This window comes from Tachyglossus aculeatus, chromosome 9 (assembly GCF_015852505.1).
Source record: "Tachyglossus aculeatus isolate mTacAcu1 chromosome 9, mTacAcu1.pri, whole genome shotgun sequence".
Taxonomy (NCBI): domain Eukaryota; kingdom Metazoa; phylum Chordata; class Mammalia; order Monotremata; family Tachyglossidae; genus Tachyglossus; species Tachyglossus aculeatus.
Window position 1 is genome coordinate 1,863,898 of NC_052074.1, and position 25,550 is coordinate 1,889,447.

General features: G+C 49.3%; 1 protein-coding gene across 2 annotated transcripts in view; it reads left to right on the plus strand.

The window, feature by feature from the left end:
- EPAS1 (endothelial PAS domain protein 1) overlaps positions 1-25,550 on the plus strand; it is a 143,599-nt gene that overhangs the window by 92,470 nt on the left and 25,579 nt on the right. For both annotated transcript variants that reach the window (XM_038751467.1, XM_038751468.1), the window contains exons 3-7: positions 5,911-6,062; positions 7,648-7,732; positions 12,463-12,581; positions 14,801-15,003; positions 19,972-20,078. In XM_038751467.1, coding sequence (XP_038607395.1) covers positions 5,911-6,062; positions 7,648-7,732; positions 12,463-12,581; positions 14,801-15,003; positions 19,972-20,078 — 666 coding nt within the window. The remainder of the gene's footprint in view (positions 1-5,910; positions 6,063-7,647; positions 7,733-12,462; positions 12,582-14,800; positions 15,004-19,971; positions 20,079-25,550) is intronic.

Sequence of the window (25,550 nt, forward strand, 5' to 3'; positions counted from 1 at the left end):
CTGATGGGCTGATTGAGTCCCAGTCCAGAGCCCAGACCGTGGCATTCACTCATTCAATCGTATTTATTCGTTCATTCATTCATTCAGTTGTATTTATTGAGTGCTTACTGTGTGCAGAGCACTGTACTAAGCACTTGGAAAGTACAATTCGGCAACATATAGAGACAATCCCTACCCAACGACGGGCTCACAGTCTAGAAGGGGGAGACAGGTAACAAAACACAACAGCGATGGGAAAGTCAGGGAGAGGACAGGGTTTGGGAGGGAAGACATCAAAACAAGTAAACAAGCATCAATATAAAACACCTCCCGAAGGGGGAGGCCGCAAATGCCTAGCTATCTATTTATTTATTTTACTTGTATATATCTATTCTATTTATTTTATTTTGTTAATAAGTTTGGTTTTGTTCTCTGCCTCCCCCTTCTAGACTGTGAGCCCACTGTTGGGTAGGGACCGTCTCTAGATGTTGCCAACTTGGACTTCCCAAGCGCTTAGTCCAGTGCTCTGCACACAGTAAGCGCTCAATAAATACGATTGATTGATTGATTGATTGATTGGGTGGTCGTGAGCCCCCCACCCAGGCCCTGCCTTCAAGGAGCTTGTGGACTAAGTAGGAGGGAGATCAAGACGAGTTTCTTTCTCCCGGGGCACCTCGTGGCAGAGTGAGGGCCACACGGGCCTGGGGCACTAGGCCCAGAGCTCGAGGTGCCCGGGGCAGGGGATCACTCACCCCAGTTCTCAGAGGAGGAAACTGAGGCCCCAGAGGGGCGAATAGACTTGTCACGGGCAGGTCAGGGGCAGGGCCGGGCCTAGAACGAGGCCTCCGGGCTGCCCATTCCGCACCCTGGCCCTGCTGCCCGGAGAGGGGGGTTTCCAGGAGGGGCGGGACAGAGAAGGGAGAGGAACGGGGAGACCAGCGAAGACGCTGATGTTCTCCTGGGATTGCCCAATCTAGAGCCGTGTTTTTCCCGGCCCTGCCGGCGTCTGGGAATGATGGGACTTCCCGTACCGGAGGCGGCGGGGAACCGTGGGGATGGGGACGCTCTCCAGGGTAAAAAAAGGAGACTCTGTCCCTCGCTGTAGGGAAGGAACAGCCAGAGCCCCGATGGTCCCATGGGGGGGCCCATGGGAATCTCAGGGTGGTATTCCTGCCCTCTCTGAGGGCCTCAGGATGGTGACCTCATTCCCTGGGGTGGTCTCAGGAAGGAGACATGCCCTCTTTGGCGGCCTTGGGATAGTGTCCCCGCCTGCTCTGGGGGTCCTGGCAATCAATCAATCAATCAATCAATCATATTTATTGAGCGCTTACTATGTGCAGAGCACTGTACTAAGCGCTTGGGAAGTACAAATTGGCATCACATAGAGACAGTCCCTACCCAACAGTGGGCTCACAGTCTAAAAGGGGGAGACAGAGAACAGAACCAAACATACCAACAAAATAAAATAAGTAGGATAGAAATGTACAAGTAAAATAAATAAATAAATAAATAAATAAATAGAGTAATAAATATGTACAACCATATATACATATATACAGGTGCTGTGGGGAAGGGAAGGAGGTAAGACGGGGGGATGGAGAGGGGGACGAGGGGGAGAGGAAAGAAGGGGCTCAGTCTGGGAAGGCCTCCTGGAGGAGGTGAGCTCTCAGCAGGGCCTGGCAGCTCCTGGAGGTCTCAGGGTGTTGTCCCCGTCCACTCTGGGGGTCTCGGGGGTGGTGTCCCCACCAGCTCTGGGGGTTCCAAGGCCAGGCCAAAGGAAACCAAGCCCCCCACGGACAGAGGCCCTCCACTCTGGGCCCCACGGGCATCCTGGCCCCCGGGGCAGAGGGAATGCTGCTGGGTTATTCTTAGCATTAAAGGACATTGTTCTCCGGCCTCCCGCCCCCCTCCCTGGACGGATGGACGGGGACACACTCACACACACTTCCCAGCCCCGCGGTCTCCACGGCCCCGGGATCCGGCCGGGGAGGGCCAGCGCGGGACGGGACGGGCAGTTGGGCCTGAGGACTGGGTGGCTCCCAAGGGGGCCGGGGGGTCCCGCTCTGAGCTTTTGGAGGGGTGGCAAGGGGGGGCTGGGGGTCCAGTTTAAGCTCTGTGGGTCCTGGGAGGCTGGTGGGGGCCTTGATCGGACCTGTGGGTCTTGGACTGAGCTGACGACAGCGATTGATGACGGGGAGGGGGATGAGAGAAATCCCATTCCCCGGGTGTTAGGGTCTCCCCGCCGTGCCTAACCCGGGTGGGCTGATGGTGGTGAGAGGTGGGCTTGGGGTGGGGAGGGGAACCGGGTGGGCGTTTGGACCACTAGAAGCGGCAACTTAGCCTCCCGTTAGTCCGGGAGACCCTCAGGGGCAGGGATTGCTCTGAAACCTCTTCTGCTTGTGCTCTAAGTGTCCAGAACAGTGCATGCAAAGTGTAGAATAATAATAATAATGGCATTTATTAAGCACTTACTCTGTGCAAAGCACCGTTCTAAGCGCTGGGGAGGTTACAAGGTGATCAGGTTGTCCCACGGGGGGCTCACGGTCTTAATCCCCGTTTTCCAGATGAGGGAACTGAGGCCCAGAGAAGTGAAGTGACTTGCCCAAAGTCACCCAGCTGACAATTGGCAGAGCCGGGATTCGAACCCATGACCTCTGACTCCAAAGCCCGGGCTCTTTCCACTGAGCCACGCTGCTTCTCTGTGTGTATGTGTATGCAAAGCTTACAGTGCTTTGCACCACCCTGCCACTAAGGTAGCATCCCTTGGGATGTGTATGTGTGTGTGTTTGTGTGTAAGCAGCATGGCTCAGTGGAAAAGAGCCCTGGCTTTGGAGTCAGAGGTCATGGGTTCAAATCCCGACTCTGCCAATCGTCAGCTGTGTGACTTTGGGCAAGTCACTTCACTTCTCTGGGCCTCAGTTCCCTCATCTGGAAAACGAGAGTGAAGACTGTGAGCCCCCCGTGGGGCAACCTGATCACCTGGTAACCTCCCCAGTGCTTAGAACAGCGCTTTGCACATAGTAAATGCTTAATAAATGCCATTATTATTATTATTATTACTACAAACAGCGTAGTTTGCACATAGTAAGCACTTAATAAATGCTATAAAATAAACAGTGCTCTGTCTGCTGGAGACCACCTTCCCATCTCCCCCATACAGATTGGCACTGTGGTCCATCATCAATCGTATTTATTGAGCGCTTACTGTGTGCAGAGCACTGGACTAAGCGCTTGGGAAGTCCAAGTTGGCAACATATAGAGACAGTCCCTACCCAACAGTGGGCTTACAGTCTAAAAGTGGGTCCAGTGCTCCCTCCACCCCGTATGGTGCTCCACAGGGCGCCCAGGGCAGCACACTACATGCAGAAGACCCCCTGCCCATATTAGAATAATAATAATAATGGCATTTATTAAGCACTTACTATATACAAAGCACTGTTCTACAGTACTCCACCCACAGAAGACACCTCCCTTCACTTCTCTGTGCCTCAATTATCTCATCTGTGAAATGGGGATTGAGACTGTGAGCCCTAGGTGGGCCTGTTCCCCCTGCTCTAGACTGTAAGCTCACTGGGGACAGCGAATATGTCTGTTTATCGTCGTCCTCTCCCAAGCTCTTGGTAATAATAATAATAATAATAATAATGTTGGTATTTGTTAAGTGCTTACTGTGTGCAAAGCACTGTTCTAAAAGCACTGGGGGGAATACAAGGAGATCAGGTTGTCCTACGTGGGGCTCACAGTCTTAATCCCCATTTTACAGATGAGGGAACTGAGGCACAGAGAAGTGAAGTGACTTGCCCCAAGTCACACAGCTATGTGGGAGAGGCGGGATTCAAACCCATGACCTCTGACTCCCAAGCCCATGCTCTTTCCACTGAGCCATGCTGCTTCTCTACAGTGCTCTGTTCAGAGTAAGCGCTCAATAAATAGGATTAAATAGATGAGAGGGACTGTGTCCAACCCGAGGTGCTTGTATAATAATAATAATAATGATGATGATAGCATTTGTTAAGCTCTTACTATGTGCAAAGCACTATTCGAAGCACTGGGGGTGATCAGGTTGTCCCCCACGTGGGTCTCACAGTCTTCATCCCCATTTTACAGATGAGGGAACTGAGGCTCAGAGAGGTGAAGTGACTTGCCCAAAGTCACACAGCTGACAAGTGGCGGAGCCGGGATTTGAACCCATGGCCTCTGACTCCCAAGCCCGGGCGCTTTCCACTGATTGCATTGTCAATCAATCAATCAATCGCATTTATTGAGCGCTTACTGTGTGCAGAGCACTGTACTAAGCGCTTGTCCTCTCCCAAGCGCTTGGTACAGTGCTCTGCTCAGAGTAAGCACTCAATAAATAGGCTTAAATGAATGACAGGGACTGTGTCCACCCCAATGTGCTTGTACCCACCCCAGCGCTTAGTATAGAAGCAGCGTGGCTCAGTGGAAAGAGCCCGGGCTTTGGAGTCAGAGATCATGGGTTCAAATTCCGGCTCTGCCAACCGTCAGCTGTGTGACTTTGGGCAAGTCACTTAACTTCTCTGTGTGCCTCAGTTACCTCATCTGTAAAATGGGGATTAAGACTGGGAGCCCCCCATGGGACAACCTGATCACCTTGTAACCTCCCCAGTGCTTAGAACAGTGCTTTGCACAAAGTAAGCGCTTAATAAATGCCATTATTATTATTATTATTATTATTATTATAGTGCTTGGCACATAGTAAGCAGTTAACAAATACCACAATTATTATTATTATCATGATGATGATCATGATGATGTGTGTGTATTTTCATATGTGGTCATGGCCCATCCCCATGACTGTTCCATTTCTCTCCTCCTGCCCCACCCACAATCATTCCAGCCAAGCGGAACATGGGTCTTTGCCGTCTCTATGCTTGTCCAAACACTTAATAAATAAATAATGTTGGCATTTCTTAAGCGCTTACTATGTGCCAAGCACTGGGAGATACAAGGTAATCGAGGTTGTCCCACGTGGGGCTCACAGTCTTCATCCCCATTTTCCAGATGAGGGAACTGAGGCCCAGGGAAGTGAAGTGACCTGGCCAAAGCCACACAGCTGACAACCGGCGGAGACGGGATTAGAATAATAATAATAATAATAATAATAATGATGGTACTTGTTAAGCACTTACTATGTGCAAAGCACTGTTCTAAGCGCTGGGGGGATACAAAGTGATCAGGTTGTCCCACTTGGGGCTCACAGTCTTCATCCCCATTTTCCAGATGAGGGAACTGAGGCCCAGGGAAGTGAAGTGACCTGGCCAAAGCCGCACAGCTGACAACTGGCGGAGTCGGGATTAGAATAATAATAATAATGATGGTACTTGTTAAGTGCTTACTATGTGCAAAGCACTGTTCTAAGCACTGGGGGGATACAAGGTAATCAACGTTGTCCCACGTGGGGCTCACAGTCTTCATCCCCATTTTCCAGATGAGGGAACTGAGGCCCAGAGAAGTGAAGTGACTCGCCCAAAGTCACCCAGCCGACAAGTGGCGGAGCTGGGATTTGAACCCCTGGCCTCTGACTCCCAAGCCCGGGCTCTTTCCCCTCATCATCATCATCATCAATTGTATTTATTGAGCGCTCACTGTGTGCAGAGTTTGTTCTCTGTCTCCCCCTTTTAGACTGTGAGCCCACTGTTGGGTAGGGACTGTCTCTATGTGATGCCAATTTGTACTTCCCAAGCGCTTAGTACAGTGCTCTGCACATAGTAAGCGCTCAATAAATACGATTGATTGATTGATTGATTGATTGATTGCAGAGCACCGTACTAAGCGCTTGGGAAGTACAAATTGGCAACATCTGGAGACGGTCCCTACCCAACAGTGGGCTCATAAAGCGCTTCCCACACTTCAGGGGCCCGGCCCGTCCGGCGCCTCGGTCCCCAACCCCTGCTCTCTGCTCTCTGGCAGTGTGTTCGGACGGCGAGCCCGAAGCGGAGGCTGACCCGCAGGTGGACGGCCTCTACCTCAAGGCCCTGGAAGGCTTCATCGCCGTGGTGACCCAAGACGGAGACATGATCTTCCTTTCGGAAAACATCCACAAGTACATGGGGCTGACCCAGGTAGCACCGCTCCCGTCTTCCCATCCTCAATCATCCTCAATCGTATTTGTTGAGCGCTTACTATGTGCAGAGCACTGGACTAAGCGCTTGGGAAGTCCAAATTGGCAACCTATAGAGACAGTCCCTGCCCAACAGTGGGCTCACAGTCTAAAAGGGGGAGATGGAGAACAAAACCAAACATACTAATAAAATAAATAGAATAGATATGTACAAGTAAAATAAATAAATAGAGTAATAAATCTGTACAAACATATATCCATATATACGGGTGCTGTGGGGAAGGGAAGGAGGTAAGATGGGGGGGATGGAGAGGGGGACGAGGGGGAGAGGAAGGAAGGGGCTCAGTCTGGGAAGGCCTCCTGGAGGAGGTGAGCTCTCAGGAGGGCCTTGAAGGGAGGAAGAGAGCGAGCTTGGCGGATGGGCAGAGGGAGGGCGCCCAGCACCACCCTCAGCACCACCTTCCTGGGCGTCCAGCCCAGTTCCCCCCGTCCTCCTTGCAAGGCTGGCTCCCACTCCTGCCTCCTCCCCTCCCGCCCTGAAACTTTGGGAGCGCCCCAATTGCCGGCGTCAAACCTCCAGGCTGTTCCTGGCCTGCGTAGAAGACTTCCATTCAATCAATCAATCAATCAATCGTATTTATTGAGTGCTTACTGTGTGCAGAGCACTGGACTAAGCGCTTGGGAAGTACAAGTTGGCAACATATAGAGACCGTATTTCTTGAGAGCTTACTGTGTGCAGAGCGCTGGACTAAGCGCTTGGGAGGTCCAAGTTGGGGTAAGGGACCGTCCCCACGAGAAGCAGTGTGGCTCAGTGGAAAGAGCCCGGGCTTTGGAGTCAGAGGTCATGGGTTCGAATCCTGACTCCGCCACGTGTCTGCTGTGTGACCGTGGGCAAGTCGCTTAACTTCTCTGAGCCTCAGTTACCTCATCTGTAAAATGGGGATTAAGACTGTGAGCCCCACGTGGGACAACTTGGTCACCTCGTGTCCCCCTCCAGCGCTTAGAACAGTGCTCTTCACATAGTAAGCGCTTAACAAATCCCATCACAGTAAGCGCTCAATAAATATGATTGATTGACTGTCTCTATATGTTACCAACTTGTACTTCCCAAGCGCTGAGTACAGTGCCCTGCACACAGTAAGCGCTCAATAAATATGACTGAATGAATGAATGGGCTCCCAGTCTAGAAGGGGGAGACAGAGGACAGAACAAAACATGTGGACGGGGGTCAAGTCATCAGAATAGAGATAAAGCTAGATGCACATCATTAACAAAATAAATAGAATAGTGAATATGTACAAGTCAAATAAATAGAGCAATAAATCTGCACAAATATATATATATAAGTGCTGGGGGGAGGGGAAGGAGGGAGGGCGGGGGGATGGGGAGGAGGGGAGGAAAAAGGGGGCTCAGTCTGGGACTTCACACCTTTAGTCCTCAGTTTCCCCTTCACTAAAGTGGGAAAGAGTGTGTGGGTCTGGGCGTGTGTGTGTTTGCACATGCCCCCCAGTGCCCAGCCAGTTCTTCCCCAGTATGCCCAGTCCCCCCGCCCTGCCGCAATGACCCCTGCCTCCACTCCGGCCCAGGTGGAGTTAACGGGACACAGCATCTTTGACTTCACTCACCCGTGCGACCACGAGGAGGTTCGGGAAAACCTGAGCCTGAAGAACGGTAGGGAAGGATGCCGCCGCCGACTTCTCCGGCCTCTCCCCCTCTGGACCCCCAGCCCCCTCCTTCTCTCCCCATCCCCTTTCCTCACCCCCTTTTCAGTCGGCGGGATCTACTGAGCGCTTACCGAGAGCCGCGCGTTAATATTAAGCTCTTAGCAGAAACGTCCCCTGCCCACAAGGAGCTTACATTCGGGTCTGCAGTCTCGTTCCGAAGACCCAAGTGCGTACGTGACGCAGGATCAGTCAGTCAATCAATCAATCGTATTTATTGAGCGCTTACTGTGTGCAGAGCACTGGACTAAGCGCTTAGGAAGTACAAGTTGGATCGGTCCGTCAGTCATATTTATTGAGACTGTGAGCCCACTGGTGGGTAGGGACCGTCTCTATATGTTGCCAACTTGTACTTCCCAAGCGCTTAGTCCAGTGCTCTGCACACAGTAAGCACTCAATAAATATGATTGAATGAATGAATGCAGAGCACTGTGCTTGGGAGGATACAGTAGAACAGAGTTCAGTCATTCAGTCGTATTTATTGAGCACTTACTGGGTGCAGAGCACTGGACTAAGCGCTTGGGAAGTACAAGTTGGCAACATATAGAGACGGTCCCGACCCAACAACGGGCTCAGAGTTGGTAGCCACGTTCCCCTCCCACAACGAGCTTACAATCTAGAGGGTGGACAGACATTGATCTCCGTAAATAATTTACGGATACCTACTTAAGCGCTGCGGGGTGAATAAAGGGAACAAATCCGAGTGCATGGGCGACGCAGAAGGCAGTTGGAGAAGAGGAAAGGAGGGCTCAGTCAGGGAGGGCTTCTTGGGGGAGAGGGGCCTTCAATAAGATTTTGCCGGTGGGGAGAATCATCGTCTGTTGGATCTGAAGGGGAAGGCTTTTCAGGCACAATATGAGCGAGAGATCAGCAGCGAGATGGACGAGGTTGGGGAAATCAGGGAGGTGAGGTAGGAGGGGACGAGGGGGGCTTTAAAGCCGATAATAATAATAATGATGGTGTTTGGTAAGCGCTTACTATGTGCAAAGCACCGTCCTAAGCGCTGGGAAGGAGTTTGATGCAGAGGCGGGCGGGCAACCTCGGGAGGTTCTTCAGCTTTCAGTGGGGAAACGTGGCCCGAACGTTTTTGTTGAAAATGATCCAGGCAGCAGAGTGAAGTATGGACTGGAGGGGAAGTCAGCAAGGAGGCCGATGCAGTAATCAAGGCTTGGATTAACGTGGTAGCAGTTTGGGTGAAGAGGAAAGGGTGGATTTTAGCAGCGTTGTGAAGCTAGGATTTGGTGACGGATTGAATGTGGGGGTCGAATGAGAGAGACGGGTCGAGGTTACGGGCTTGTGAGACAGTCGGGATGGGGGGGCCATCCACAGTGATGGGAAGGTCAGGAGGAGGACAGGGTTTGGTGAGAAGATCAAGAGTTCTGTTTGAGAAGCGGCGTGGCTCAGTGGAAAGAGCATGGGCTTTGGAGTCAGAGGTCATGGGTTCAAATCCCGGCTCCGCCAACTGTCAGCTGTGTGACTCTGGGCATATCACTTCACTTCTCTGGCCCTCAGTTACCTCATCTGCAAAATGGGGATTAAGACTGTGAGCCCCCCGTGGGACAACCTTGTAACTTTCCCAGCGCTTAGAACAGTGCTTAGCACATAGTAAGCACTTAATAAATGCCATTATTATAGTTATTATTATTATTATTATTGCTAGATAAACAGAATAAGATAGATTCTATAAGGGAATGCATGGAATCTACAAGAATCTATTTAGATTCTTCTAGAAGAACCTCGAAGAATCTATTTAGATTCTTCTAGAAGAACCTCGAAGAATCTATTTAGATTCTTCTAGAAGAACCTCGAAGAATCTGTTTGGATTCTTCTAGAAGAACCTCGAAGAATCTATTTGGATTCTTCTAGAAGAATCTCGAAGGATCTATTTGGATTCTTCTAGAAGAACCTCGAAGGATCTATTTAGATTCTTCTAGAAGAACCTCGAAGGATCTATTTAGATTCTTCTAGAAGAACCTCGAAGGATCTATTTAGATTCTTCTAGAAGAACCTCGAAGGATCTATTTGGATTCTTCTAGAAGAACCTCGAAGGATCTATTTGGATTCTTCTAGAAGAACCTCGAAGAATCTATTTGGATTCTTCTAGAAGAACCTCGAAGGATCTATTTGGATTCTTCTAGAAGAACCTCGAAGGATCTATTTAGATTCTTCTAGAAGAACCTCGAAGGATCTATTTAGATTCTTCTAGAAGAACCTCGAAGGATCTATTTAGATTCTTCTAGAAGAACCTCGAAGGATCTATTTAGATTCTTCTAGAAGAACCTCGAAGGATCTATTTAGATTCTTCTAGAAGAACCTCGAAGGATCTATTTAGATTCTTCTAGAAGAACCTCGAAGGATCTATTTAGATTCTTCTAGAAGAACCTCGAAGGATCTATTTAGATTCTTCTAGAAGAATCTATTTAGATTCTTCTAGAAGAACCTCGAAGAATCTATTTAGATTCTTCTAGAAGAACCTCAAAGAATCTATTTAGATTCTTCTAGAAGAACCTCGAAGAATCTATTTAGATTCTTCTAGAAGTACCTATAAGAATCTATGTAGATTCTTCTAGAAGAACCTATAAGAATCTATGTAGATTCTTCTCGAAGAATCTATTTAGATTCTTCTAGAAGAACCTCGAAGAATCTATTTAGATTCTTCTAGAAGAACCTCGAAGAATCTATTTAGATTCTTCTAGAAGAACCTTGAAGAATCTATTTAGATTCTTCTAGAAGTACCTATAAGAATCTATGTAGATTCTTCTAGAAGAACCTATAAGAATCTATGTAGATTCTTCTAGAAGAACCTATAAGAATCTATGTAGATTCTTCTAGAAGAACCTATAAGAATCTATTTAGATTCTTCTAGAAGAATCTGTCTATAAGGTAGACAGAATGAGGTAAGATAGAATGAAATAAGATAAAGAGTTAAGTTTGAGGTGTTGGTGAGCTATCGGAGTAGAGATGTCCTGAAGGCAGGAGAAAATTCGAGACTGCAGAGGAGAGAGAGCAGGGCTGGAGATGTAGATTTGGGAATCATCCCCATAGAGATGGGGAGATAAGAGGTTAGATTATTATTATTATTATATGTCCCAGACTGTGAGCCCCCCGTGAGTCAACCTGATCACCTTATAATGGCATTTATTAAGCACTTAACTGTGAGCAAAGCACTGTTCTAAGCGCTGGGGAGGTTACAAGGTGAACAGGTTGTCCCACGGGGGGCTCACAGTCTTAATCCTCATTTTACAGGTGAGGGAACTGAGGCCCAGAGAAGTGAAGATAAACAGAATAAGATCGATTCTATAATCAATCAGTCAATCAATCGTATTTATTGAGCGCTTACTGTGTGCAGAGCACTGTACTAAGCACTTGGGAAGTACAAGTTGGCAACATATAGAGACAGTCCCTACCCAACAGTGGGCTCACAGTCTAGAAGAGAATACATGGAATCTATAATCAATCAATCAATCGTATTTATTGAGCGCTTACTGTGTGCAGAGCACTGTACTAAGCGCTTGGGAGGTACAAGTTGGCAACATATAGAGACAGTCCCTACCCAACAGTGGGCTCACAGTCTAGAAGAGAATACATGGAATCTATAATCAATCAATCAATCGTATTTATTGAGCGCTTACTGTGTGCAGAGCACTGTACTAAGCGCTTGGGAAGTACAAGTTGGCAACATATAGAGACAGTCCCTACCCAACAGTGGGCTCACAGGCTAGAAGGGAATACATGGAATCTATAAGAATCCATTTAGATTCTTATAGAAGAATCTATTTCTTATAGAAAGTGACTTAATAATAATAATAATAATGGTGGTATTTGTTAAGCGCTTACTGTATGCAAAGCACTGTTCTAAGTGCTGGGGGGGCTACAAGGTGATCAGGTTGTCCCACTTGGGGCTCACAGTCTTAATCCCCATTTTACAGATGAGGTAACTGAGGCCCAGAGAAGTTAAGTGGCTTGCCCAGGGTCACCCAGCTGACAAGGGGCAGAGCCAGGATTTGAACCCATGACCTCTGACTCCAAAGTCCGGGCTCTTTCCACTGAGCCACGCCGCTTCTCACATCTTTTAGACTGTGAGCCCACTGTTGGGTAGGGACTGTCTCTATATGTTGCCAACTGGTACTTCCCAAGCGCTTAGTCATTCATTCATTCATTCAATCGTATTTATTGAGCGCTTACTGTGTGCAGAGCACTGTACTAAGCGCTTGGGAAGTACAAGTCGGCAACATATAGAGACGTTCCCTACCCAACAACGGGCTCACAGTCTAGAAGGGGGAGATGGACAACACAGTTACCTCATCTGTAAAATAGTCCAGTGCTCTGCACACAGTAAGCACTCAATAAATACGATTGATGATGATGATGATGATGATGATGATGGCGTCTGTGGCAGCCCCTCAGGCCAGGAAGCGGAGCCCCCTCCCAGCCAAGCTCCAGTGATGAGGGGGATTGGAATCGGGGGGCAACGCGGAAGGCTCCCCGAGAGTGGGTGTGCCACTGTTGGGTCGGGACTGTCTCTATTATGTTGCCAATTTGTACTTCCCAAGCGCTTAGTCCAGTGCTCTGCACACAGTAAGCGCTCAATAAATACGATTGATGATGATGTGAGCAGCGAGAGCGCGGGGGGCCCTGTGAGCCGGGCCCCTCCACCCCCGCCCCACGCTGTCCCAGCAGGTCCCGGCTGCACCAAGAAGAGCAAGGACGTGTCCACGGAGCGCGACTTCTTCATGAGGATGAAGTGCACCGTCACCAACCGTGGGAGGACGGTCAACCTGAAATCCGCCACCTGGAAGGTACCCATTGCCCGCCCGGCCGTCCCCGGGGGTCACAGCAGGCCCAGACCCGCCCGGAGGAGGCCCACAGCCACTCACTCATTCATTCAATCATATTTATTAATAATAATAATAATAATAATGGCATTTATTAAGCGCTTACTACGTGCAAAGCACTGTTCTAAGCGCTGGGGAGATTACAAGGTGACCAGGCTGTCCCACGGGGGGCTCACGGTCTTCATCCCCCTTTGCCAGATGAGGCAACTGAGGCACAGAGAATCAATCAATCAATCAATCGTATTTATCGAGCGCTTACTGTGTGCAGAGCACTGGACTTAGCGCTTGGGAAGTCCAAGTTGGCAACATATAGAGACAGTCCCTACCCAACAGTGGGCTCACAGTGAAGTGACTTGCCCAAAGTCAGCCGGCTGACAATTGGCGGAGTCGGGATTTGAACCCGTGATCTCTGACTCCAAAGCCCGGGCTCTTTCCAGTGAGCCACTCTGCTGCTCTATGAGAACCGTCACATTTCATACCATTGACGTCACGACGAGATTTATTGGGCGCTTACTGTGTGCAGAGCACTGTTCTAAGCGCTTGGGAGGTCCAAGTCGGCAATAATAATAATAATGATGATGGCATTTATTAAGCGCTTGCTATGTGCAAAGCACTGTACTAAGCGTTGGGGGGGATACAAGGTGATCACCTGCCAAGCTAGCTCTCTTCCTCCCTTCAAGGCCCTACAGAGAGCTCACCTCCTCCAGGAGGCCTTCCCAGACTGAGCCCCCTCCTTCCTCTCCCCATCCCCCCATCTTACCTCCTTCCCCTCCCCACAGCACCTGTACATATGTATATATGTTTGTACGTATTTATTATTTTATTGATACATATTTATTCTATTTATTTTATTATGTTAATATGTTTGGTTTTGTTCTCTGTCTCCCCCTTCTAGACTGTGAGCCCGCTGTTGGGTAGGGACCATCTCTATATGTTGCCAACTTGTACTTCCCAAGCGCATAGTACAGTGCTCTGCACACAGTAAGCGCTCAATAAATATGAATGAATGAATGTAGGTGATCAGGTTGTCCCACGGGGGGCTCACAGTCTTAATCCCCATTTTCCAGATGAGGGAACTGAGGCCCAGAGAAGTGAAGTGACTTGCCCAAAGTCACCCAGCTGACAATTGGCGGAGCCAGGATTTGAACCCATGACCTCTGACTCCAAAGCCCGGGCTCTTTCCATTGAGCCACACTGCTTCTCTAGGCAACATCTAGAGACGGTCCCTACCCAACAACGGGCTCACAGTCTAGAAGGGGGAGACGGACAACGAAACAAAACACGTGGACGGGTGTCAGGTCATCAGAGTAAATAGAAGTAAAGCTAGATCATCATCATCATCATCAATTGTATTTATTGAGCGCTTACTGTGTGCAGAGCACTGTACTAAGCGCTTGGGAAGTCCAAGTTGGCAACATCTAGAGACAGTCCCTACCCAACAGTGGGCTCACAGTCTAAAAGGGGGAGACAGGGAACAAAACCAAACATACTAACAAAATAGAATAAATAGAATAGATATGTACAAGTTAAATAAATAAATAAATAGAGTAATACATATGTACAAACATATATACATATGTACATATATATATGTACATATATATGTACAGGAAGCAGCGTGGCTCAGTGGGGAAGAGCCCGGGCTTTGGAGCCAGAGGTCATGGGTTCAAACCCCGGCTCCGCCAATTGTCAGCTGCGTGACTTTGGGCAAGTCCCTTCACTTCTCTGGGCCTCAGTTCCCTCATCTGTAAAATGGGGCTCGAGACTGTGAGCCCCCCGTGGGACAACCCGATCACCTTGTAACCTCCCCGGCGCTTAGAACAGTGCTTTGCACATAGTAAGCGCTTAATAAATGCCATCATCATTATTATTATCATATATGTACATGTATACAGTCTGTGTTTGGACAGATTGATTCTGCACGGTGCTCTGCACACAGTAAGCCCTCGATAAATACGATTCATCATCAATCGTGTTTATCGAGCGCTTACTATGTGCAGAGCACTGTACTAAGCGCTTGGGAAGTACAAATTGGCAACACATAGAGACAGTCCCTACCCAACAGTGGGCTCACAGTCTAAAAGGAGGCTGATTGATTGATTGATTGATTGATTCCTCTGTTTATTGGAGCAGGTGAGCATTCCCACCTACTCCCTTCCTCCTTGTCCCCCCGCTGCTCCCAGGTGCTGCACTGCACCGGCCAGGTGAAGGTGTACAGCTCCCCGGCGCTTCCCAGCCTTTGCGACTACAAGGAGCCCCTTCAGTCGTGCCTCATCGTCCTGTGCCAGCCCATCCAGCATCCCGCCAGCATCGACATCCCCCTGGACAGCAGGGCCTTCCTCAGCCGCCACAGCATGGACATGAAGTTCACCTACTGCGATGACCGGTGAGGGCCTCCCGCCCTCCCCCTCGTCCATTCCTTCCCTTCTCCATCGTTCATTGTCACTCCTTCCTCTCCCCCTCGTCCCCCTCTCCGTCCCCCTCATCTTACCTCCTTCCCTTCCCCACAGCACCTGTATAGATGTATATACGTTTGTACTTATTTATTTATTTATTTATTTTGCCTGTCCATATCTATTCTATTTATTTTATTTTGTTAGTATGTTCGGTTTTGTTCTCTGTCTCCCCCTTTTAGACTGCGAGCCCACTGTTGGGTAGGGACCGTCTCTAGATGTTGCCATCTTGGACTTCCCAAGCACCTAGTCCGGTGCTCTGCACCCAGTAAGCGCTCAATAAAGACGATTGATTGATTGATTGACTGGGCCCGGCCTCTCAGGGGGGTTATAGGGACAAAATGGCATCAGGAGGACAGCGTGGCAGTGAGGGAGCTGAGGAGGGGTCAGCGGCGGCCCGTCCATCATCAATCGTATTTATTGAGCGCTTACGATGTGCAGAGCACTGTACTAAGCGCTTGGGAAGTACCAATTGGCAACATAGAGAGACAGTCCCTACCCAACAGTGGGCTCACAGTCTAAAAGGGGGAGACGGAGAACAAAACCAAACATACTAACAAAATAAAATAAATAGAATAGGTATGGACAAGTAAAATAAATAAATAAATAGAGTAATAAATCTGTACAAACATATATCCATATATACAGGTGCTGTGGGGAAGGGAAGGAGGTAAGATGGGGGGATGGAGAGGGGGGCGAGGGGGAGAGGAAGGAAGGGGCTCAGTCTGGGAAGACCTCCTGGAGGAGGTGAGCTCTCAGTAGGGCCTTGAAGGGAGGAAGAGAGCGAGCTTGGTGTCCATGACCACAACGTGTCCACCCCAGGCCGGAGGGAGGTAACCCCGCAATTTCCTGGCTTTGTGCGGCCCGACGACCCGAATGGGATTCAATTGTCCATCGTCCGGCCGGCAGGAGAGTTTGTTTAGGGGAACATTAAAAGAGACGACACTCAGTGTTTATCGGAGCTGACAAGATAAATCTCCCCCGCTCCCGTAAAGCTAGCCAGCAGATGTAAGCAAAGCCTCTTGTTTTTCTGCTTTCCAAAACACGTCCATTGTGTGAGCGGGCCAACAGGCGGGATATTAATTAGATCAAGACGGGGCAACATCGCAGGCTCGCTCTGTCATAAACACACGGGTGCCCGGCAATTACTTCAGGGACAAACTTTGGAGACAAATCTCGGACTCCCCAGGGGAGTGGTTTTCTTTGTTGTTGATCTTTTCGGGTATCTGAGCGCTTACTATGTGCCGGGGGCTGTACTAAGCACTGGGGTAGATGCAAGCTAATCGGACTGGACGGGGATGATCTTTTCTGGTATCTGAGCACTTAACGATGGCACTTATTAAGCGCTTACTCTGTGCAAAGCACTGTTCTAAGCGCTGGGGAGATTACAAGGCGATCAGGTTGTCCCACGGGGGGCTCACAGTCTTCATCCCCATTTTACAGATGAGGTCACTGAGGCCCAGAGAAGTGAAGTGACTTGCCCAAAGTCACACAGCTGACAACTGGCGGAGCCGGGATTTGAACCCATGATCTCTGACTCGTCCCCCTCTCCATCCCCCCATCTTGCCTCCTTCCCTTCCCCACAGCACCTGTATATATGTATATATGCTTATACATATTTATTACTCTATTTATTTATTTATTTTATTTTGCTTGTGCATATCTATTCTATTTATTTTATTTTGTTAGTATGTTTGGTTTTGTTCTCTGTCTCCCCCTTTTAGACTGTGAACCCACTGTTGGGTAGGGACTGTCTCTATATGTTACCAACTTGTACTTCCCAAGCGCTTAGTACAGTGCTCTGCACACAGTAAGCGCTCAATAAATACGATTGATGATGATGATGATGAAATCGGGTTGGACACGGTCCCTGTCCCACGTGGGGCTCCCGGTCTTCATCCCCATTTTCCAGATGAGGTAACTGAGGCCCGGAGAAGTGAAGCGACTTACCCGGGGTCGCACAGCGGATTCATGGCAGACTTGGGTTCTAATCCTGGATCCTCCGCTGCTTATGAGAAGCAGCGTGGCTCAGTGGAAAGAGCCCGGGTTTGGGAGTCAGAGGTCGTGGGTTCGAATCCCGGCTCCACCACTTGTCGGCTGTGTGACGTTGGGCGAGTCGCTTCACTTCTCTGGGCCTCAGTGGCCTCATCTGTAAAATGGGGATTAAAGACTGTGAGTCCCCTGTGGGACAACCTGATCCCCTTGTATTCCCCCCAGCGCTTAAAACGGTGCTTGGCACATAGTAAGCGCTTAACAAATGCCATCATTATTGTTATCATTAGTGTGTGACCTGGGCAAGTCATTTCACTTCTCTGGGCCTCAGTTCACTTATCAGCTGTGTGACTTTGGGCAAATCACTTTACTTCTCTGGGCCTCAGTTACCTCATCTGGAAAATGGGGATGAAGACCGGGAGCCCCACGTGGGACAGGGACCGTGTCCAACTCGATTTGCTTCTATCCACACCAGCGCTTAGTACAGTGCCTGGCACACAGTAAGCGCTTAACAAATGCCATGATTATCATCATTATCTGCACAGTGGGGATTCAATACCTGTTCTCCCTCTTACTTAGGTTGTAGAAGCATGGCTCAGTAGAAAGAGCCCGGGCTTTGGAGTCAAAGGTCATGGGTTCAAATCCCGGCTCTGCCAATTGTCAGCTGGGTGACTTTGGGCAAGTCACTTCACTTCTCTGGGCCTCAGTTACCTCATCTGTAAAATGGGGATTAAGACTGTGAGCCCCCCGTGGGACAACCTGATCACCTTGTAATAATAATAATAATGATGGTATTTATTAAGCGTTTACTATGTGCAAAGCACTGTTGTAAGCGCTGGAGAGGTTACAAGGTGATCAGGTTGTCCCACGGGGGGCTCACAGTCATAATCCCCATTTTCCAGATGAGGGAACTGAGGCCCAGAGAAGTGAAGTGACTTGCCCAGAGTCACCCAGCTGACAGTTGGCAGGGCCGGGATTTGAACCCATGACCTCTGACTCCAAAGCCCATGCTCTTTCCACTGAGCCACGCTGCTTCTCAGTGCTTAGAACAGTGTTTTGCACATAGTAAGCGCTTAATAAATGCCAACGTTATTATTATTATTACTTAGACTGCGAGGCCCATGCAGCACTTGATGATCTTGTAGCTACCCCAGCGCTTAGTACAGTGCCTGACACGTAGTAAGCGTTTAACAAATACCTCATCCTCCCCTCCAAACCACCGAGCCTGCCTGTGGCCTCAGAGTAGGTGGGGATTTGATTCCTTTCCTCCCTCCTCCTTAATTCGTTCTTTCATTCAATCGTATTTATTGAGCGCTTACTGTGTGCAGAGCACTGTACTAAGCGCTTGGGAAATCCAAGTTGGCAACATCTAGAGACGGTCCCTACCCAGCAGCGGGCTCACAGTCTAGAAGGAGGAGACAGAGAACAAAACAAAACATATTAACAAAATAAAATAAACAGAATAAATATGTACAAATAAAATAGAGTAATAAATACGTACAAACATGCAGGACAGAGACTGTGTCCAACCTAATTCACTTGGATCCACCTCAGTGTTGGACATATAATAATAATAATAATAATAATGATGATGGCATTTATTAAGTGCTTACTATGTGCAAAGCACTGTTCTAAGCGCTGGGGAGGTTACAAGGAGATCAGGGTGTCCCACGGGGGGCTCATAGTCTTCATCCCCATTTTACAGATGAGGGAACTGAGGCCCAGAGAAGTGAGGTGACTTGCCCAAAGTCACACAGCTGACAATTGGCAGAGCCGGGATTCGAACCCATGACCCCTGACTCCAAAGCCAGGGCTCTTTCCACTGAGTCACACTGCTTCAAATAGTAAGCGCTTAAAAAATACCTTAGAAATGGGGGGGGGGGCAGGCCTCCTGAGGGGACTCAAGGCGGAGGTGCCCAGCTGAGTCCCGCCCTTGTGGCTCAGTGGAAAGAGCCCGGGCTTTGGAGTCAGAGGTCATGGGTTCAAATCTGGCCAATTGTCCACTGTATGATTTTGGGCAAGTCACTTCACTTCTCTGGGCCTCAGTGACCTCATCTGGAAAATGGGGATGAAGACTGTGAGCCCCCCGTGGGACAACCTGATCACCTTGAACCTCCCCCGCACTACTGGAGAGAAGCAGCATGGCTCAGTGGAAAGAGCACGGGCTATGGAGTCGGAGGTCATGGGTTCAAATCCCGGCTCCACCAATTGTCAGCTGGGTGACTTTGGGCAAGTCACTTCACTTTTCTGGGCCTCAGTGACCTCATCTGTAAAATGGGGATGAAGACTGTGAGCCCCATGTGGGACAACCTGATCACCTTGTAACCTCCCCAGTGCTGCTTAAGAAAAGCGGAGTGGCTCAGTGGAAAGAGCCTGGGCTTTGGAGTCAGCGGTCATGGATTCAAATCCTGGCTCCGCCAAGTGTCAGCTGTGTGACTTTGGGCAAGTCACTTCACTTCTCTGGGCCTCAGTGACCTCATCTGTAAAATGGGGATGAAGACTGTGAGCCCCATGTGGGACAACCTGATCACCTTGTAACCTCCCCCGCGCTACTTAAGAGAAGCGGCATGGCTCAGCATGGCTCAGATTACCTTGTAACCTCCCCAGCGCTTAGAACGGTGCTTTTATTTTTAATGGCATTTATTAAGCGCCTACTATGTGCAAAGCACTGTTCTAAGCGCTGGGGGGATACAAGGTGATCAGGTTGTCCCATGTGGGGCTCACAGTCTTCATCCCCATTTGACAGATGAGGGAACTGAGGCTCAGAGAAGTTAAGTGACTTGCCCAAGGTCACCCAGCAGACATGTGGGATTCGAACCCATGACCTCTGACTTTATTATTATTATTATTATTATTATTATTATTATTATTATTATTATTATTATTATTATTATTATTTCCACCCACAGGATCACGGAGCTGATTGGCTACCACCCCGAAGAGCTGCTGGGCCGCTCCGCCTACGAGTTCTACCACGCGCTGGACTCGGAGAGCATGACCAAAAGCCACCAGAATCGTGAGTCACTTGCTCCCCTCCCCATCCGTTTTCCTTCTTCCTTCCCCTTCCTTTCTGGACCTCAATCAATCAGGCATATTTATTGAGCGCTAACTGCGCGCAGGACACTGTACTGAGCGCTTGGGAGAGAACCGTACAACAGAAGCAGCAGACACGTTCCCCACCAGTAATGAGGGGGAGACTGACCTTAATGGAAATAAATCACTTAAAGATGTGGACATGAGTGCTTTGAGGCTGAGGGAGACACTTGCTTTAGCGTCTGTCTCCCCCACTAGACTATTCATTCATTCAGTCATATTTACTGAGCGCTTACTGGGTGCAGAGCACTGTACTAAGCGCTTGGGAGAGTACAGTGTAACTATAAACAGATACATTCCCTGCTCACAACGAGCTTAAGGGGAGCTTAAGGGGAGCTGTCTCCCCCTTTTAGACTGTGAGCCCACTGTTGGGTAGAGACTGTCTCTAGATGTTGCCAACTTGGACTTCCCAAGCGCTTAGTACAGTGCTCTGCACACAGTAAGCGCTCAATAAATACGATTGATTGATTAAGAGTCTAGAGGGGGAGACAGACATGAATAGAAATAATAAATGATAGATATGTACATATGTGGTACGGGGCTGGGAGCGGGGATGAATAAAGCAGCGTGGCTCAGTGGAGAGAGCCCGGGCTTTGGAGTCAGAGGTCATGGGTTCAAATCCCGGCTCCACCACTTGTCAGCTGCGTGACGTTGGGCAAGTCGCTTCACTTCTCTGGGCCCCAGTGACCTCATCTGGAAAATGGGGGTGAAGACTGGGAGCCCCACGAGGGACAACCTGATCACCTTGTAGTCTCCCCAGGGCTTAGAACAGTGCTTTGCACATAGTAAGCGCCTAATAAATGCCATCATCATCATTATTATTATTATTATTATTATTAATAAAGGGAGCGAGTCAGGGCGACGCAGAAGGGAGTGGGAGGAGAGGAAAGGGGGGCTTAGTCAGGGAAGGCCTCTTGGAGGGGAAGTAGACTAGAAGCTCCTTGAAGACAGGGCTCAGGTCTGCTTACTCCATTGGACTCTCCCAAGCGCTCAGTACAGTGTCGTGCACACAGTAGACCGTCAGCTCCTTGAGGCCGGGGTTCAAGTTTACTAACTCTTTCGGACCGTCCCAAGCTCTTAGGACGGTGCTCCACGCGCGGTGGGTTGCTCGGTTAATGCCATCGATTGGTGGAGTCTTGACAACCTGATCACCTTGTAACCTCCCCAGCGCTTAGAACAGTGCTTTGCACCTAGTAAGCGCTTAACAAATACCATCATTATCATTATTATTATTATTCTTTTCTGAGCCCCGTTCTGGGTCCCTACCCTGGCCATCTGAATCGACGGGAAGCAGCGTGCACTGGCGGAAAGCGGACAGAATGGGAAAGTCGGGAGGCTCCAATTCTAGAGAAAGGAGCGTGGCTCAGTGGAAAGAGGTCACGGGTTCAAATCCCGGCTCCGCCGCTTGTCAGCTGTGTGACTTTGGGCAAGTCACTTCACTTTTCTGGGCCTCAGTTACCTCATCTGTAAAATGGGGATTAAGACCGTGAGCCCCCCGTGGGACAACCTGATCACCTTGTAACCTCCCCAGCGCTTAGAACAGTGCTTTGCACGTAGTAAGAGCTTAATAAATGCCATCATCATTATTATTATTATTATTATTAGTGGTCCCAGCTCTGCCCTTGGCCAGCTGTGCGGCCCCGGGCAAGTCGCTTAACCTCTCTGTGCCTGTTTCCTCATCTATAAAGCACCCAAGTCGCTTAACCTCTCTGTGCCTGTTTCCTCATCTATAAATAATAATAATAATGGCATTTATTAAGCGCTTACTATGTGCAAAGCACTGTTCTAAGCGCTGGGACACCCGGTCTCCCTCCCTCTTACGCTGTGAGCTGTGTGTGGGCCAGTGACTCTTTCCGATCTGATCTTCCGGCACCTAGCAAGCGCTTCATAAATAATAATAATAATAATGGCATTTGTTAAGCGCTTACTTTGTGCAAAGCACCGTTCTAAGCGCTGGGGAGGATACAAGGTGATCAGGTTGTCCCACGTGGGGCTCACAGTCTTAATCCCCATTTCACAGATGAGGGAACTGAGGCCCAGAGAAGTGAAGTGACTTGCCCAAAGTCACACAGCTGACAAGCGGCAGAGTCGGGATTAGAACCCACGACCTCTGACTCCCAAGCCTGGGCTCTTCCCACTGAGCCACGCTGCTTCCCCTATCATTGCTATCCTTATAATAATATATAATAATACTATCATTATTATTATTATTATCATTATTTATTAGTGCCTACCGTGGGCAGAGCCCTGTACTGAGCGGTTGGGAGTTAGTAGACAGACTCCCTGCCCTTCCCAAGAGGGGAGGCAGACATTTCTAGACTGTAAGCCCACTGTTGGGTAGGGACTGTCTCTATATGTTGCCAACTTGGACTTCCCAAGCGCTTAGTCCAGTGCTCTGCACACAGTAAGCGCTCAATAAATACGATTGATTGATTGATTGTCTCCATCTGTTGCCAAATTGTAATAATAATAATAATGGCATTTATTAAGCACTTATTATGTGCAAAGCACTGTTCTAAGCGCTGGGGACCTTACAAGGTGATCAGGTTGTCCCACGGGGGGCTCCCAGTCTTCATCCCCATTTTCCAGATGAGGGAACTGAGGCCCAGAGAAGTGAAGCGACTTGCCCAAAGTCACCCAGCCGACAAGCGGCGGAGCCGGGATTTGAACCCAGGACCTCTGACTCCAAAGCCCGGGCTCTTTCCACTGAGCCACGCTGCTTCTCTAAGAAATGCCATTATTATTATTATTATTATTATTATTATCATTATTATTAAATTGTACTCTCCAAGCGCTAAGTCCAGTGCTCTGCGCACAGTAAGCGCTCAGTAAGTGCGATTGACTGAACCGCGATGCAGCCGGTAGCCAGGTCGAAGGTCAGAGGGGAGCACTGAGACCGTGACCTCCCCGGCCCGGAGGACGGTCTGTATATATGTATATATGTTTGTACGTATTTATTACTCTATTTATTTATTTATTATTTTACATGTACCTATCTATTCTATTTATTTTCTTTTGTTAGTACGTTTGGTTTTGTTCTCCGTCTCCCCCTTCTAGACTGTGAGCCCACTGTTGGGTAGGGACCGGCTCTAGATGTTGCCAGCTTGTACTTCCCAAGCGCTTAGTCCAGTGCTCCGCACGCAGTAAGCGCTCAATAAATGCGATTGATTGATTGATTGATCGATTGACGGTCTCCCCCGACTGGGAGAGGGCAGAGGGGGCCGAGCAGCCGGGCTAGGCCGGGCCCGACGGGTCTCGCCAGCTAATTGAAAGACCGCAGCCCTGACGGGCGCATCATCTGGACGCCGCTCCTCCAGAGGGGCCCCGGGCCCCTTGTGTCTCCCCTAAATGAGATTAACGCGGGGAAAAGGCTCCTTAATGGACCAGACCCCCCTTCTTATTAGGGGCCACCCGGCCAGGCGAGCCGTCAGGAAGCGAGATTAATTTTATTTGGCCGGGGGACCAGAGCCGGCTCTGCCTCTGATCTCTGGGGCCTGGGGAGAGCCCGGGCCCAGACGGGACACCGGGTTCCGTCTCCACCGCAGGACGCGTCTTAAGTGGATTAAGTGCGGCCTGGTGGCGGTCGGCGGAGGACACGGGGGGACGGGGAGCGGGCCGAAGTGGGCCTACTGGCGTTTGGGGGGCGGGCGTGGAGGCGGCGGCCGGGCGGAGCGGTCACTGGAGGACCGAGGGTCCGGGAGGACGGGCGGTCAGCGGCCCAGAGGCCCCCGGATAATAATAATAACAATAATAATAATGATAGCATTTATTAAGCGCTTACTATCATCAGCATCATCATCATCATCAATCGTATTTATTGAGCGCTTACCGTGTGCAGAGCACTGGACTAAGCGCTTGGGAAGTCCAAGTTGGCAACACATAGAGACAGGTCCCTACCCACCAGTGGGCTCACAGTCTAGAAGGGGGAGACGGAGAACAAAACCAAACATACTAACAAAATAAAATAAATAGAATAGATACGTACAAATAAAATATATAAATAAATAGAGTAAAAAATATGTACAAAATAAAATGAATAGAATAGATATGTACAAGTAAAATAGAGTAATAAATCTGTACAAACATATATACATATATCCAGGTGCTGTGGGGAAGGGAAGGAGGTAAGATGGGGGGATGGAGAGGGGGGCGAGGGGGAGAGGAAGGAAGGAGCTCAGTGTGGGAAGGCCTCCTGGAGGAGGTGAGCTCTCAGTAGGGCCTTGTCCGGGCTCGTCATTTTTTTTATTTCTAATAATGCCTGTCTCCTCCTCTAGACTGTGAGCTCACTGTGGGCAGAGAGTGTGTCTTCCGGCTCTGTTGTACTGTGCTCTCCCAAGCGCTTCAGTAATGTGCTCTGCGCACAGTAAGGCCTCGATAAATTATAATAATAAAATGATGGCATTAAATGCCATCATTATTATTATTATTTATTAAGCGCTTACTATGTGCAAAGCACTGTTCTAATAATAAGAATAATAATGGCATTTTTTAAGCAATCAGAAAAGCACTGTTCTAAGCTCTGGGGAGGTTACAAGGTGATCAGGTTGTCCCACGGGGGACTCACGGTCTTTAATGCCCATTTTCCAGATGAGGCCACTGAGGCCGAGAAAAGTGAAGTGACTTGCCCAAAGTCACACGGCTGACAACTGGCGGAGCCGGGATTTGAACCCGTGACCTCTGACTCCAAAGTCCGTGCTTTTCCACTGAGCCACGCTGCTTCTCTTAAGTAGCGCGGGGGAGGTTACAAGGGGATTAGGTTGTCCCACGTGGGGCTCACAGTCTTCATCCCCATTTTACAGATGAGGTCACTGAGGCCCAGAGAAGTGAAGTGACTTGCCCAAAGTCAGCCAGCCAACAATTGGTGGAGCAGGGATTTGAACCCGTGACCTGTGACTCCAAAGTCTGTGCTCTTTCCACTGAGCCACGCTGCTTCTCTTAAGTAGCGCGGGGGAGGTTACAAGGTGATGAGGTTGTCCCACATGGAGCTCACAGTCTTCTTCCCCATTTTACAGATGAGGTCACTGAGGCCCAGAGAAGTGATGTGACTTGTCCGAAGTCACACAGCTGACACTTGGCAGAGCTGGGATTTGAACTCATGACCTCTGACTCCAAAGCCTGGGCTCTTTCCACTGAGCCACTCTGCTTCTCTTAAGTAGCACTGGGGAGGTTACAAGGTGATCAGATTGTCCCACGGGGGGCTCCCAGTCTTCATGCCCATTTTCCAGATGAGGTCACTGAGGCACAGCGAAGTGAAGTGACTTGCCCAAAGTTACACAGCTGACACTTGGCGGAGCCGGGATTTGAACCCATGACCTCTGACTCCAAAGCCCGGGCTCTTTCCATTGAGTCACGCTGTACAATTTATTGATTGAACACTCAGACACACACACACAAA